Here is a 13,877-nt window from a genome sequence, read left to right as displayed (position 1 = left end):
CTTGTATTAGTTTTTTTTTTTTTTGTTTATTTATTTATTTATTTATTTTTTTATGTAGGGGATTGCAATGTACTTTCTTTTTAATTAATGAAATCATTCTTCTATTTTCCATTTTTGTCGTACTCATTATGAGATTTACTATTGTAGTACAGGCAGATTTAAAAACAATATTAGACTAGTGATGTAAACGCCTTATTCAAATACTGGAAGGAGTAGGTCATACAAGAGCTATTAACGAACATAAAATGCAATGAATGATGTGAAGATATTACAGATTTTCTTAGATTCTTGGATTATTTCAATATTTAAGATACGAGTCAAAGTTATTTAAGCATTATTTGTTAAATTTGAACTTTGATAATGACTATAAGACAGTGTTAACTAACTTATATCATCTGATCCGAGTACTTCAGGTATGATTAGATTTAAATTTAAACACTTAGGAGACTTGTAAACGAGTGTCAACTAACCCAAATCATCTGGTCCGAGGACTTCAGGCATGATTGGATTTAAGTTTAAATACTTAGGAGACTTGTAAACGAGTGTCAACTAACCCAAATCATCTAGTCCGAGGACTTCAGGCATGATTAGATTTAAGTTTAAACACTTAGGAGACTTGTAAATGAGTGTCAACTAATCCAAATCATCTGGTCCAAGGACTTCAGATACGATTGGATTTAAGTTTAAACACTTAGGAGATGTCCAAAAATTTTACATAATAAATTGGCACAATGATTAAAGTAAAGACTTGATTAATAATAATACCTTTTAAGGTTGTTTACATTCCAAGGGCGTGGTATTACATGACTATCCAAATCTTCCAAAAACTATGCCCCAATGCCAGCTTCTGAAGTAATAAGATATGGCCTCTCCTAGTTGGGCCCTAACTTTTCCCAAGTTGGGTTCTTTGCAGTGCCCATAACTTTCCTGAGTACCAAATCGCCAGGTTCTAGAGGCCTTAGCTTTACGTTGGTATCATAGCCCTGCCTGAGCTTTTGTTGGTAATGTGCTAATAGGACCATTGCATTTTTTCTCCGTTCTTCAATCAGATCCAAACTCTTTTCTAGCTGCTCATTGTTGCTGGTTAGACTGAACGAACTAGTCTTCATAGTTGGGAACCTAGTCTCCAGAGGTATGACAGCCTCAGCTCCGTTGGTCATTGAAAATGGGGTTTCTCCAGTAGACCTATAAGGTGTAGTTCTATATGCCCATAGTACGTGTGGCAGTTCTTCCACCCATTTGCCCTTTGCATTGTCTAGTCTTTTTTTTAATCCATTAACTATGACCTTGTTAATTGCTTCTGCTTGCCCATTCCTTTGGGGATAGGTAGGGGTGGAGTATCTGTTTGTGATTTCCAGTTCACTATAATAACTCCTGAACGCTTTACTATCGAACTGTAAGCCATTGTCAGAAATGAGAGTATGAGGAGTCCTAAACCAAGTGACAATATTCTTCCACACAAATTTCTATACATCTACATCTCTGATGTTGGCCAAAGGTTCAACTTCAACCCATTTGGTAAAATTGTCTGTGTCGACCAGAAGATATTTCCTGTTTCCTGTGGCTTTGGGGAATGGACCCACGATATCTAAACCCCATTGAGCAAAGGGCCATGGGCTGGATAGCGGATTAAGGGTTCCCCCTAGCTGATGAATGTTTGGGGCAAATCGTTGACATTGGTCGCACTTCTTGACATATTCATGAGCTTCTTTTTGCATATTTGGCCACCAGTAACCTTGGGTAATGGCTCGATGAGCCAAGGATCTACCTCCAGTGTGGCTCCCACAGATTCCTTCATGTAGCTCTTCCAGTAATAACTCAGCTGCTTCAGGATGCATGCATAATAAGTACGATCTAAATAGAAATGTTTGTATAATTTTCGATCCTCGGATAGCCAGAATCTGGTCGCTTTCCTCCGAATTTTATCAGCTTCGCCATTCTCTTCGGGCAAAATATCCTCCAACAAGAATTTGACTATAGAATCCATCCAACTGAGTTCGGCCCTGATTTGGTGAACTTGGGCTACCTCTCTTCATGCTTCTATAGGGCCATGCATGTCCTCAATGAGGATAACCCTCGGCAAGTCCTGTGCTGAAGAGGTAGCAAGTGTGGCTAAAGAATCAGCATGCACATTACCATTTTTGGGGATATGCAACAAATTAAAAGAGTCGAACTCTGATTGCAGACGCTTAACTCCGCTCAGGTATCCCTGCATTCTCTTATCCATCACTTCAAACTCACCTTGTACTTGGCAACCGACTAATCTCGAGTCCGAGAACACCTCCACTGACTTTCCTCCCATTCTTCGAACTATAGTCATTCCCATTAGTAAAGTTTCATACTCCGTCTCATTGTTGGTTGCTGAAAAATCCAATCTTAATAACTTTTCAATGATGATTTTTTCGGGGGATATCAGCACTAGCCCCACTCCAGAACCCATCTAGTTCGCTGCACCATCCACATACATTTCCCAATGTGAGGGGATTTGTTGAGAAATCATGCCAACCGTTTTTTCATCCATGTTCGAGGTCGGCGTTATTTCTTCTACCCTGGGCTCCGTGAACTCAGCCACCAAATCCGCAAGGACTTGGCCCTTGACCGATGTGCGAGGTATGTACCTGATATCAAAAGCCCCCAAGATTGTGCCCCACTTAGCAATCCTCCTAGTGTAATTAGTACTTTGGAGTATGGCCTTGAGCGGGAGCTAGGTGAGAACAATGACCGTATGAGCTTGGAAATAATGAGGAGGTTTCCGCGTTCCAAGCACCACTACCAGGATAGCCTTCTCCAGTGGCAAATAACGAATCTCGGCCTCATGCAGCGACTTACATACATAGTAGACCGGCCTTTGCACACCGTGATCTGTCCGTATTAACACCAAGCTCACAGCACAAAGAGCCACAGCAATGTAGGCAAACAGGATTTTGTCTGGTTCAGGACTGGACATGATGGGTGGCCGAGCGAGATAGTCCTTAAGTTGCTAAAAAGCCACAGCACATTCTTCAGTCCACTCAAATCCCTTCCATTTGTTGATCAACGAGAAGAAAGGTCTACACCTATCTGCTGATCGGGAGATGAATCAATTTAGGGCAGCAGTCTTTCCGATCAACTTCTGAACTTCTTTGGGATTCCGAGGAGCCTGTAAATTGTGGATAGCTTTTATCTGATCGGGGTTAATTTCAATTCCCCTGTGAGTCACCATGTACCCCAAGAACTTGCTTGACCCCACACCAAATGAGCATTTGGAGGCGTTTAGACGTAGCTTGTGCCTTCTTAGAATTTCAAAAATGTTTTCAAGATCTTTTACATGCTCCGAAACGATCTTGCTTTTCACCACCATGTCGTCTATATAGATTTCGATACTTTTGCCCAATTACGACTCAAACATCCTCGTCATCATCCTTTGGTAAGTAAATCCTGCGTTTTTCAAACCAAAAGGCATCACCTTGTAATGGTAGTTACCAATAGGGGTGACAAATGCAGTCTTCTCCTGATCGTCTAGAGTTAGCGGTATTTGATGGTAACCTTGGAAGGCATCTAGGAAACTCATTCGAGGGTGGCTGACCGTGGCATCTACCAACTAATCAATTTTTGGCATAGAGAATGGGTCCTTAGGACAGGCCCTATTTAAGTTAGTGAAGTGTACACATACTCGCCATTTCCCATTCTTTTTCTTCACCACCACAGTGTTTGCTAGCCATTCAAGATAAAAAACCTCTTTAATAGCTTCAGCTTGTTTGAGCTTTGTTACTTCTTCTCTTATTGCATCAGCATGCTCCTTAGATGGGCGTTGAAGAGGTTGCTTCTTAGGGGTGATCAATAGGTTGACCTTTAGATGGTGGCAAATGAATCCTGGATCCACCCCTGGGACCTCGTAGGCGTTCCAGGCAAATACATCGAGGTTTCTTTTAAGGAAATGTACTAGCTCCTCCCTTTTTGGTAGAGGCATCTGAGATCCGACTTGAAAAAACCTTTCGGGATTGTCTCCAAGCAGAACTTTATTAAATCTGCACATTTAAGTGTCATCAAATAGCCCAGGCCCATAGCCTGACCCATAAACTCGACGGCCCACCGGGCTAATGGGCGGTCCGGCCCGTTATTATCAAGACTCATGGGTAGCCCACTAGCCTAGTGGGTCAGGCCGTGGGCTAGTTTTTATACCCATGGGTACCCAATGGGCTAGCCCAGTAGCCCAACCCGTTGCTCAGCCCGTTGGCCTAACCCATTGGCCTAGCCCAATAACTCATAATTCATAACAAAAATATATAGGAAGTGTATGAAAAATTGATCTTGAAATATTATAAAGGAATTTCTTAAGAGAACTCCTTGAACCACTAAGATACTCAAAGTAATTATGCTAAACTTAGTTTACTAAATATATATTTTTCTAGTAGTCTAGCAAATTTGAATTAACCATTTGACATTTTTTTTATTAAAGATAAAAATAAAAATCTATTTAAAGCCTTAATAAAAAAAAATTAAATAGGTTTCCATCAACAAAACAAAAAATTAAATAGATTTGACTGTAAAAAAATTTGTAATTAAGTATTAAATTCTTTAATTCTTTCCTTTAAAAAAATAGATTGATTATTCCTTTATAAAAAATTGATTCTTTCCTTATAAAAATAATAAAATAATATGCTAACACAAGCCCATGAGTAGCCCATTAGGCCCAACCCGATAGCCCTGCTTGTTAAAGACAAAATGGGCATTGCCCATGGGCAGGGTCATGGGCTGAGGTTTTCTCTTTCGGCCCAGCCCGGCTCGGCCCGTTACATTATGCCTAACCCATTGTGCCCATGGGCCAAGTAAAAATGGGTCGGGCCGGCCCGACCCGACCCATTGACGACCCTTATTCACATCTAACACCCTCATCTGAATCTTTGTCGGGTGACACCTGACTTTTTAACTGCTATAAATCTCTCTTGGCCCTGGCCGAAGACTCCGTTTCGGGCTTGTGCTAGATGGCAGCCACCAAGCATTGTCTGGTCGGGGATTGATCTCCCCGGATTTCACAAACTTGCCCTTCGGATGGATATTTAACTTTTTGATGCAAAGTAGAAGAAACAGCCCCTAACGTATGAAGCCAACGTCTAGCAACAATTGCTGTATAAGGGGAATACACATTTACAACAATAAAATCCACCTCCACTACCTCCAAGCCAGTCTGTATGGGTAACCATATTTGGCCTTTCAGGGTGACGATTCTTCCCTCGAAGCTAACCAGGGGAGAACTGTATGGTGTTAAGTTATCAGGTTTTAGGTTCAACCCCTTGTAGAGGTCAGGGTACATTATCTCTACCATGCTACCTTGGTCCACCATCGCCCTCTTCACATCATATCCTCCAATTCTGAGGGTGACTACTAAAGCGTCATCATATGGTTGGATGGTTCTAATCTTGTGTTCGTCCGAGAAGCCTAAAATCGGTTGAATATTTGGTCTAGCTTTCTTCGGATCTTAGCCAAAGTCCCCTGCCGGTAACCGGGCTATCGGCATAACCTTGGACGGCCAGGATCTTATTCTCCCTGGTGCGGCGAAGATGACGTTGATAATTCCCAATGGAGGCTTTGAAGAATCATTCCTCTGGGTTTAGAGTTTATTTAACCTCTTCGGCCACTGGAGTGATGCAAGAGGTGTCTTAATTTATCTTTGCGAACCAGTTGGTCCAAATGATCCCACAGACTCCTGCAATCTTCTGTGTTATGCCTATGATCTTGGTGGCATTGGCAATAGAGATTATGGTTACGCCTTTCAGGGTTCTTTACCATTTTGTTCAGCCACTTGAAGAATGGTTCATTCTTAACTTTTTCCAAATCCTGATGCACTGGCTCTTTGAATACAGTGTTAACTGCTTGAAGGTTTGTTGATCTTGACTGCCTAGCGAAATCTATCCGTGGTTTGTTGTTATTGTAACGGTCCGACCTGAAATCCCTCCTTTCCTAGGGGATAACCTTATCCTTTCCCTTCCCTTGATGTTGATCTTCTTCAACTCTTTTATATTTTTCGATGCGGTCCATGAGCTGACGCATGTTAGTTACTGGTTTGCCAGTTAAGGACTTTCTCAAACCATGGTCAGTGGGGAGGCTGAGCTTAAATGTGCTAAGGGCCATGCCATCAAAATTGCCCTCCATATCATTAAACATCTCCCAGTACCTATCTAAATACGTTTTCAAGGTCTCACCCTCTTGCATGCTTAAGGATAAAAGTGAAGACAAGGGCCTGGCCACTCTTCTACATGTGACAAAACGAGAACCAAATGCCTGAGTAAGCTCTCTGAAGGAGTCGATAGAGTTTGCTTCTAGGCTGTCAAACCATCTCATTGCAACCGGTCTAAGACTGGAGGAGAAAACTTTGCACATCAGAGCCTCATCTCTGGAATAGACAGCCATCCTCTAATTAAAGTGACTCACATGTTCCACAGGGTCTGTTTTACCATTATAAATGGTAAAGGTTGGCTGGTTAAAATGCCGAGAAAGTCTCGCTCCTCCAATCCTATGCGTGAAGGGTGACCTAGAGATTTGATTCAAGACTTTGCTCATAGCATCGTTCCCCACACCTCTACGAGATGGGCTTTGAGTTTGTCTCTTGCGATGGTGCTCCTCTTCATAGGAAAAGGATTCACTGATTGGTGTCCGAGATCTCTGCTCATAAGTGACATCTTGCTCGTCACCAAAATCTTCATCAAAATGCGAAGAAATCCGTTTCCTTTTCGCATGGCACAACTCCTTTTTTAGCCTCTCAATTTTCAGTTGCATGTTGTGGTTCTTTTCTACATGAGACACGTGACTTCCTCCATGTGGTTGGCTTCGCTCAGGGTGCGTAGTATGCACACTGCCTTCACGATTTTGTCTCTACTCCGAATTCAGAAAAGGGTCTATGTGTTGGGATGTCCTAGATTTTGCTGGTTGTTGCCCTAGTTCAACCATTATCAACTGTTGCTTCCACTTTCGCTCAAGCTCTTCCTATAGACGGCGCCAATTGTAGGGTTTATTTTTGTGGCTCAAGCCCAAAAGGTTTGGATTATGAGCCCAATGAACGCAGAATAATGAATTTGTAGAGAATTGGTGAAAGAGTTAGGCTGATTATGGACTTAACAATAGTTAATTCTGGTGTACAAGAAGGAACTAATATAAAAAACACACTTCAAAACTTTTCAGTTTGATGTCCGAAGAGGAATATTATTAAATGAAAAATCAATACAACTCTCCAGAACCGTCCCCCTCTCCTCTTAAGGCTTTTCTTTTATATATCATCCTTCCTCACCATCTTCATCATCCACTTGTTCTTCATCTAAGTATCCACTTGAGTATGTGTCACGTTAGATCTCTTCCTTAGCTTTCTGTGAGTGGTGGTAGCTGGATTGATATTGTTCAGGGGTCTTCTCTACATTAATGTAGCCAGAAAAGCAGATGCAGTGCATTTAATGTGGTGGTGACAGCTTTTCCTTTTAGATATTTCTCCATTCTTCTTATCTTAAGGCCTGTCCAAAGTTTATCCAGATGCTGAAGTCATTAGTAAGATCATTCGAACCCCCCAGATATTTGCTTGACTAAGAATCTTTACATCCGAGGAGAATGATCTCTTCGAAACGCTGGTGCTCTCTTCGGACTGATCTTCTTCACTCCCAGGTATCTTTCTTTCATGCGGACTCCTTCTCAACAATTTTCACCTTTTTAGACACACAGTAAACTTCAAATAGGGCTTTGGGCACAATACATAAGCTTGAGTTTCTACCCCCCACAACTCCAAAGTTGTTGTCATCATTGTTGTTGTTGTTGTTTTTTTTTTTTTTTTTTTTTGTGGTGCTTTCTAATTTTGCATTTAGTCTTTTTTTTTTTTCTTTTTTTTTTACCTCTTTTCATTAAGTTTTTTTTTTTTACTGTTACTCAAAGGTTTACATTAATTTATTTTTTATTATTATCTCATTAATATCTAATTAATTGTTTGAGCTTACACCACACATTTCTCTCTTCTTCATGTCTTTTAGCATACCCAATGTTTCAGTATTAAAAACAAAAGCAAAAAATAATAAATAATAAATAAAATAATGACCAATAATAATAACTAATTAGATAAGACCTTAGAGATGAGAAATTATAAGGTTCTCATGGTGGACAAGTGACGTAGTCTACTATTCCACTAAAAGGCTCCCACCTGTTTAAAATTGCTAAGTTATAAATTTTTTTAAAACAAAAACTAGTTACTAACTTAACAATTTTAAACAAGTGAGAGTCTTTTAGTGGAATGATGGACAAGTGACGTGGTTTACTAGAAGAATGTATAATTTCTCCCTAGAGAGGGATAGAAAGACACAAAAATGTTGTGGATTGTTAAATGAAATATATTGTTTCACTATTACAGTATTACCAAAATAAGACTTGAGATTGATAAAGTATTTGTAAAAGAGAGAAAAAGGAATCTAAGAGGCCTTCGTCATACTGGCCTCCACCATTATGCTGCCAAAACCCCATGGGTAATTTTTTTCTTTAAAAAAAAAAAATTTAAGGGCTTAAATATGATTTGAGTTTGAGTAATTTTGTTGGTTAGTTTTTGTTTTGAATACATAAGTAGAGAGAGTATTTGGTGTGCAATGTAAAGTCATATTCTACCATAATTTTAATGTCACACTATTGATGAGTGAAAAATAGTGAGAGAATTAGGCATACTTTCATTCTACGGTATGCGATCTGTGTACACAGTACAAATTTGTTGATTTTCACGGTCCTGTTACTCTTTTACATTTATTTTTAGTTTCATGATTTTTTTATTATAAATTAATCTTACCTTAAGAAGGTTACAAATGTGTAGTGAAACTACTAAATTAATTTTTAATATCTCAAAATAGATATGTTTCTCTACTCTACTTTAGATTACTTTTTCTTTATAATATATGTACAATATTTTTCAAAATCATCTTATATAAAAACTATCATAAAATTATTTGTGTATCGCATACAATTTACTATTATTATCAAAGGCATTGATTGAGATATTTGGGTTTGTTTATAAAATCAAGGTAGTGTGTGGAATCTGATGGAGTACTAAAGTGCACATGGAGTGAATTCCACTTAAGTTGTTTTTTAATTGCTGCATTACTTGAACAAAATAATTATAATGGATATGTGTATGCAATTTATAATTTTTATTTTATTTTTTATGATGAATTTATTTCTAACAAAGTTCTATAACAATTATACTAAAATATATATACAACATTCTCCAAAACAATATTACATAAAACATTGCAACATTAGTTATTCAAACTGATACAAACTCAATAGTATTGTCTATGCACCTCTGTGTCAAAAGCTCAATAAAGAAATGGAATAATTGCAAACCGGTTGCTTGGGTAATTGTCAAATTTACGAAGATACCACCTATGTGTTTCTACTGCTGCAAACGCCAAATTTACCACCTGCCAATGAGAAAAAAAAAGAACGGATGTATTTAGATAAGGGTCAAAGTGCACAAAGGCAAAGGAAAAAAAATTATGAAAAATGTAAATATAGGAAAGGAATTATACCACAAATCCAAAAAGTAACCAGATTGTGAGATCTGCTCCTCCACTAGCAACCAGAAGACCAGCGTATATAACCTGCAAATTATAATCAGAAAAGCAATTAGGACACCATGAAAATGCTAACTATTGGCGTAATCTTGAGTACCTCACAATATCATAAAATACTTAGGAAATGACAACATGCATGCACACACAGCGAGAGAGAGAGAGTTACAATTTCAGCCAGATAATGCGGGGATGAAACACTTTCAAACCAATCACCATGAGGGATTACATACTCGTCAACTTGTTCTGTCTGGTCACGTAGCAAGCCCTGCCAAGGAATCCGTAAGGTCAGCCAATGGTAAGATATTGAAAAGTGAAGATTTCAGGGACAATCTCCAACAGGCAAACAAACATTTTCATTCCTTCTCCCCATATGCAAGAAAAAATAAGTGAAAATGTGTATCAGCAACGCCTATGGAAAAAGATCATTCCAGTCTGTTGAATATCTTGTTTAGGACAACGTAATTATGATCTCTTATAGCATTTGGTGCATGTTTACTTTCATTTCACAAAAAACCATAGCATTTGTACATGTTTATTTTCATTTCACAAAAATCCTTTTAGGAATTCATGAATGGCGTTGATCCTGCCATTTACCATCATTCTAGCAAGGACATCTAAATCTCCTTAGGTATTCATGTCAAGTAAACAACAATAATTTATTGTGTGCCAAATAATTAGCAGAGAGTAGGTACATACATATGCAACATATATGTGTGTGTGTGTGTGTGTGAGTGCGCGCAAATGTACATATTTCAAAATTTTGCTTCTGTAATATCAATTTTGTTATCAACTAAAACAGCAGCTTCCATTTACAACCAAGTACTTTGCCACTTGCAACCATAATCATGATCACAGTCATGAGATAATATTGTTGTCAAATTCTTGTCCGACCAAACAGAAGCTTGGTTGTGAAAGGTGATTTATGCAACAATATTTAAGACTACACCTAAAAATGAGTCACAGACCTAAGAAATCAATAACTAAATCAACAAACTGATTAAGTAGTGAAACATACAAGAATTGCATGACAACGGCGCTGATGAATCCAGCCCCAAAAAAATATAGTAGCACCAATCCATTGGCGCCATCCAAGCTTCATGAGAGGATTCATAAATTCCCACCAATCAAATTCAATAGCCGGCATCTGACTCTTGCCTTTAACGATGAATTCAGCCACTCTATTTGTCACAAATTCATACAACTCTGGTGCAAAATTGCAGCAAAGTGACAGTGGTGCTGCTGTGTAGAAACTAATCCAGATTACAGAATACAACAAAAATTAACAGAATATCAGCATTTACACATACAATAGTAATAGCAAAGAGAACTGAAAAGCTGAAACTAGTTTGTCATAAATCAATTAATGGCATCTCATCGTGAAAACCAAAGATTAAATGCAGCATTAGGTCTTCTACCTGTTATTTTGGTAAGGAATATGATGTGCAATAAATGCAAGCAGGGTATCTTCCTAGGAGAGAGTAGTTACTAACATGAAGATAGTATTTTTTTTTTTTTTTTTTTTTTAATATCAAAACATAGATATTAGTATAGGCTAATCCATAAAAATATTTTTCTTCTTATCCAAGAATAATTATTTTTTAAGCACAGTAGTAAAAAGAACAATGTTTACATCAAATAGTTTCTGAACTAACCAGTTGTGAGGAACCATATAATTTGATTTATGTTGAATTTGAACCCAGAATCTCAGATTTGATAAATACAGGTTACCAAGTATAGCCAAAACATTTGTTCCATGCTAAACTAAAACATCCATATTAATTACATGGAAGACAACATATCAATTCAATTCAATATCTTATGTTAACCACAATCATGTTATATTGAGTTATCAATGGACGCATCAACAGCATCTTAGATGTATACTCCTTTTTGTAAAAAAAAATTATGTATACGATAGGATTTGAAATCTATGGCATCTGCTCAATAATGATTGCTCTTTACTATTGAGTCAAAAGACCAATAGGTTTCTTTTTGGCATAGGCAGGATTCAAACCCAAGTCCCTTATCCAATGACATGGGACTTTATCAATTGCGCTAATTGACACTCACATTAGTAAAATCCTTTATGAATATCATATATTAAGGGGCCATCTACAATCATCACTTTTCTCTCTCTTTTCTACAGGAGTTAAAATTATGAAAAAAAAAAAAAACCACTGCAAGGAAATTAGAAGTTATAGGATTTTCAATAGACTAACAATAGGCCAGTAAGATAACCAAAAATATGCATCCGAGCTGTGGGGCTATAGTTGAACACATATATTGTCTCAATGAGGCGTCTCGAAACTTGAACTTCCATCAACAAAAGCAGAAAAACAGATCGCCAGACCATATATCTTTGCCTCATTGGCGTTGAACGCGAATTGAGCCAAGAAAAAATGAGTGAACCTCCAGTCAAGTAACTTGGAATAGAAGAGTAAATAAATGGCTCTGAAACCAATGGTGCTGTTCTATATGCATACGTCCAAGTTGTGACAAGCAGGAAGGTTGTCCACACCACAGCCAGCACATAAAAATGACAGAAGAAACATTGAGGTACAGTGAACTTCTGCAATCCAACAAGGAGTAATTTAAATTGGTTTCCACCCCCCTTGTCCTTCAAGAGTAAATAAAGTAGGTTTTTCTTTCTCTTTGAGGTGAAATGTAAAGATTCAAACTCATTTCATCTACTCCATTGCAATCAATCATAACTTTTACAATATGGCAAAGTTTGATTATAAGAGAACTATCAAGGAATTCAACTTACAAGAAGAATGAAGTACTGATAAAAGAACTTTTCTTAATACTACAGTTTTAATATTTAAAATTAGGCATTTTCTTTCTCTTTGAGTTAGAATGTCAAGATTCAAGCTCATTTCATCAACTCTACTACGATCATAACTTTTACAACATGAAAAAGTTCGATTATTTGATAAAAACATATTGGAATTCAGAAAAGCAAACATTCTAAAAGGGTACAAACCTGCAAATTTTCTTAGAAGCTACGCCATATATAACACAAAATCCAGATTTCCATCTAAGCCAAGTAGCATTACTCCAATTCCAAATATACTAAAGCTTCTCTAAGTTGTCAATAAATTTAGGAAAACAAAAAACCAGCAAAACAACATGTACCAAGGAGAGAAAATATCATACTCTAAGAAATTCAAGTCAAGAAAATTCAACCCCATTATCCAAAACATGAAACAGAGACTAAGACGCAATTACAAAATTTCTAATTTCTTTTCCTCCTCTTTCCCCTCCAATTTCTCTGCAAACAAACAGACCCAAATGCAGGAAAAAAAAAAATACCAACACAATCTATCAATTCATAAAACGGTTACCTTTGACGAAGACTGCAAGAGCTTCCCTCGCTTAGCAAATCCCAAAAGCAAATCACGAAACCAACTGAGCCTAGAGGACGGAACCAAAGCAATCAAAATAGGCAAAGTCCCAGCAATCCAAGCCGTCCTCAGCAACACAACAAGCCCAACTTCCATTTTCGACTAAGACCCAGATGAAAACAAACCTCAAAGACTTCAAAACCGTTAATTTCTTCAAAAATAGAGCCTTTCTTCAACTGGGTATTCCATAAATTCCGCCATTGTTGCACAGAAATAGTGCATGGAAATGAAAATCCCATAAAATAATAAAACAACGGGAATTTGTAAGTGTAAGCGATACCAGGCGTGGAGTGTTGGGAATGTTAAAAGCAAAGCTATTGAGTTTTCTACACGTTTGGTTATGGAGGCGATCGAGAACAGAGTTCGTACGAGGATTAATACGGTGCGTTTTGGAGTACGATGAGAAGGAAGAAGAAGAAAAATAACGGTGAGGTAGTTGGTATAGTTGACGGTGAGATTTCATAAAAAGGATAGAAACGCTGACGTTTCGGTAATGGATAAGGATTGGGATCCGGTGCAATTGCTAAATGCAATCGCACAGTGGAATTAACCCAATCCCCTCACAACTTTTTTTTTTAAATACCTTTTTATCTTTACATTTTTACTTTTACACATTTTTTTATATTTAATGGTTGAGATTTAAAGTAGTTTTTTGCAACTTTAAATCTCAACCATCCATATCAATTATATCAAATGCAATATTTAGGATATTGCACCTAATATCAATCCATGGTATAATATAGTGGGTAAAGGGTGTTGACTTGCATTTTAGTGTTTCTGAGTGTTTAAAACTTAAAAAGCCCAATAATAGAATACTAGAAGCGTGTGTGACGTGGCTCTTTTTGGATTTAGTGTCATAATTTTTCATTCATTTTAATTTGAGATATTTTTTTCTTCTACCCAA

General features: G+C 37.7%; 2 protein-coding genes across 2 annotated transcripts; both read right to left on the bottom strand.

Moving 5' to 3' along the window:
• Positions 1-5,940: 5,940 nt before the first annotated feature.
• LOC136066273 (uncharacterized) lies at positions 5,941-6,390 on the bottom strand. The gene has a single exon (XM_065770318.1). It carries the CDS (start codon positions 6,388-6,390, stop codon positions 5,941-5,943), a length of 450 nt encoding a protein of 149 aa, XP_065626390.1.
• Positions 6,391-9,209: 2,819 nt separating this feature from the next.
• LOC111997342 (polyprenol reductase 2) lies at positions 9,210-13,509 on the bottom strand. Its single transcript, XM_024029419.2, has 6 exons — positions 12,914-13,509; positions 11,789-12,138; positions 10,585-10,819; positions 9,736-9,834; positions 9,525-9,596; positions 9,210-9,416 (listed from the first exon to the last, which is right to left on the bottom strand). The coding sequence occupies exons 1-6, from the start codon at positions 13,067-13,069 to the stop codon at positions 9,312-9,314; spliced, it is 1,017 nt and encodes a 338-aa protein (XP_023885187.1). The 5' UTR covers positions 13,070-13,509; the 3' UTR covers positions 9,210-9,311.
• Positions 13,510-13,877: the final 368 nt, after the last annotated feature.

This window comes from Quercus suber, unplaced genomic scaffold (assembly GCF_002906115.3).
Source record: "Quercus suber isolate HL8 unplaced genomic scaffold, Cork oak 2.0 scaffold_29, whole genome shotgun sequence".
NCBI lineage: Eukaryota > Viridiplantae > Streptophyta > Magnoliopsida > Fagales > Fagaceae > Quercus > Quercus suber.
This window is presented reverse-complemented; position numbering and strand designations above follow the sequence as displayed.

What these genes read in the sequence shown, in the direction of transcription:
- LOC136066273 (XM_065770318.1), bottom strand. Translation starts at nt 6,390, where the DNA reads ATGGCTGTCTATTCCAGAGATGAGGCTCTGATGTGCAAAGTTTTCTCC.
- LOC111997342 (XM_024029419.2), bottom strand. Translation starts at nt 13,069, where the DNA reads ATGGAAGTTGGGCTTGTTGTGTTGCTGAGGACGGCTTGGATTGCTGGG. An exon ending in TCTTGCAGTCTTCGTCAAAG is followed by an intron (nt 12,139 to 12,913) that starts GTAACCGTTTTA and finishes GTTGGATTGCAG; the next exon opens with AAGTTCACTGTACCTCAATG. An exon ending in GCCGTTGTCATGCAATTCTT is followed by an intron (nt 9,835 to 10,584) that starts GTATGTTTCACT and finishes ATTCCTTGGCAG; the next exon opens with GGCTTGCTACGTGACCAGAC.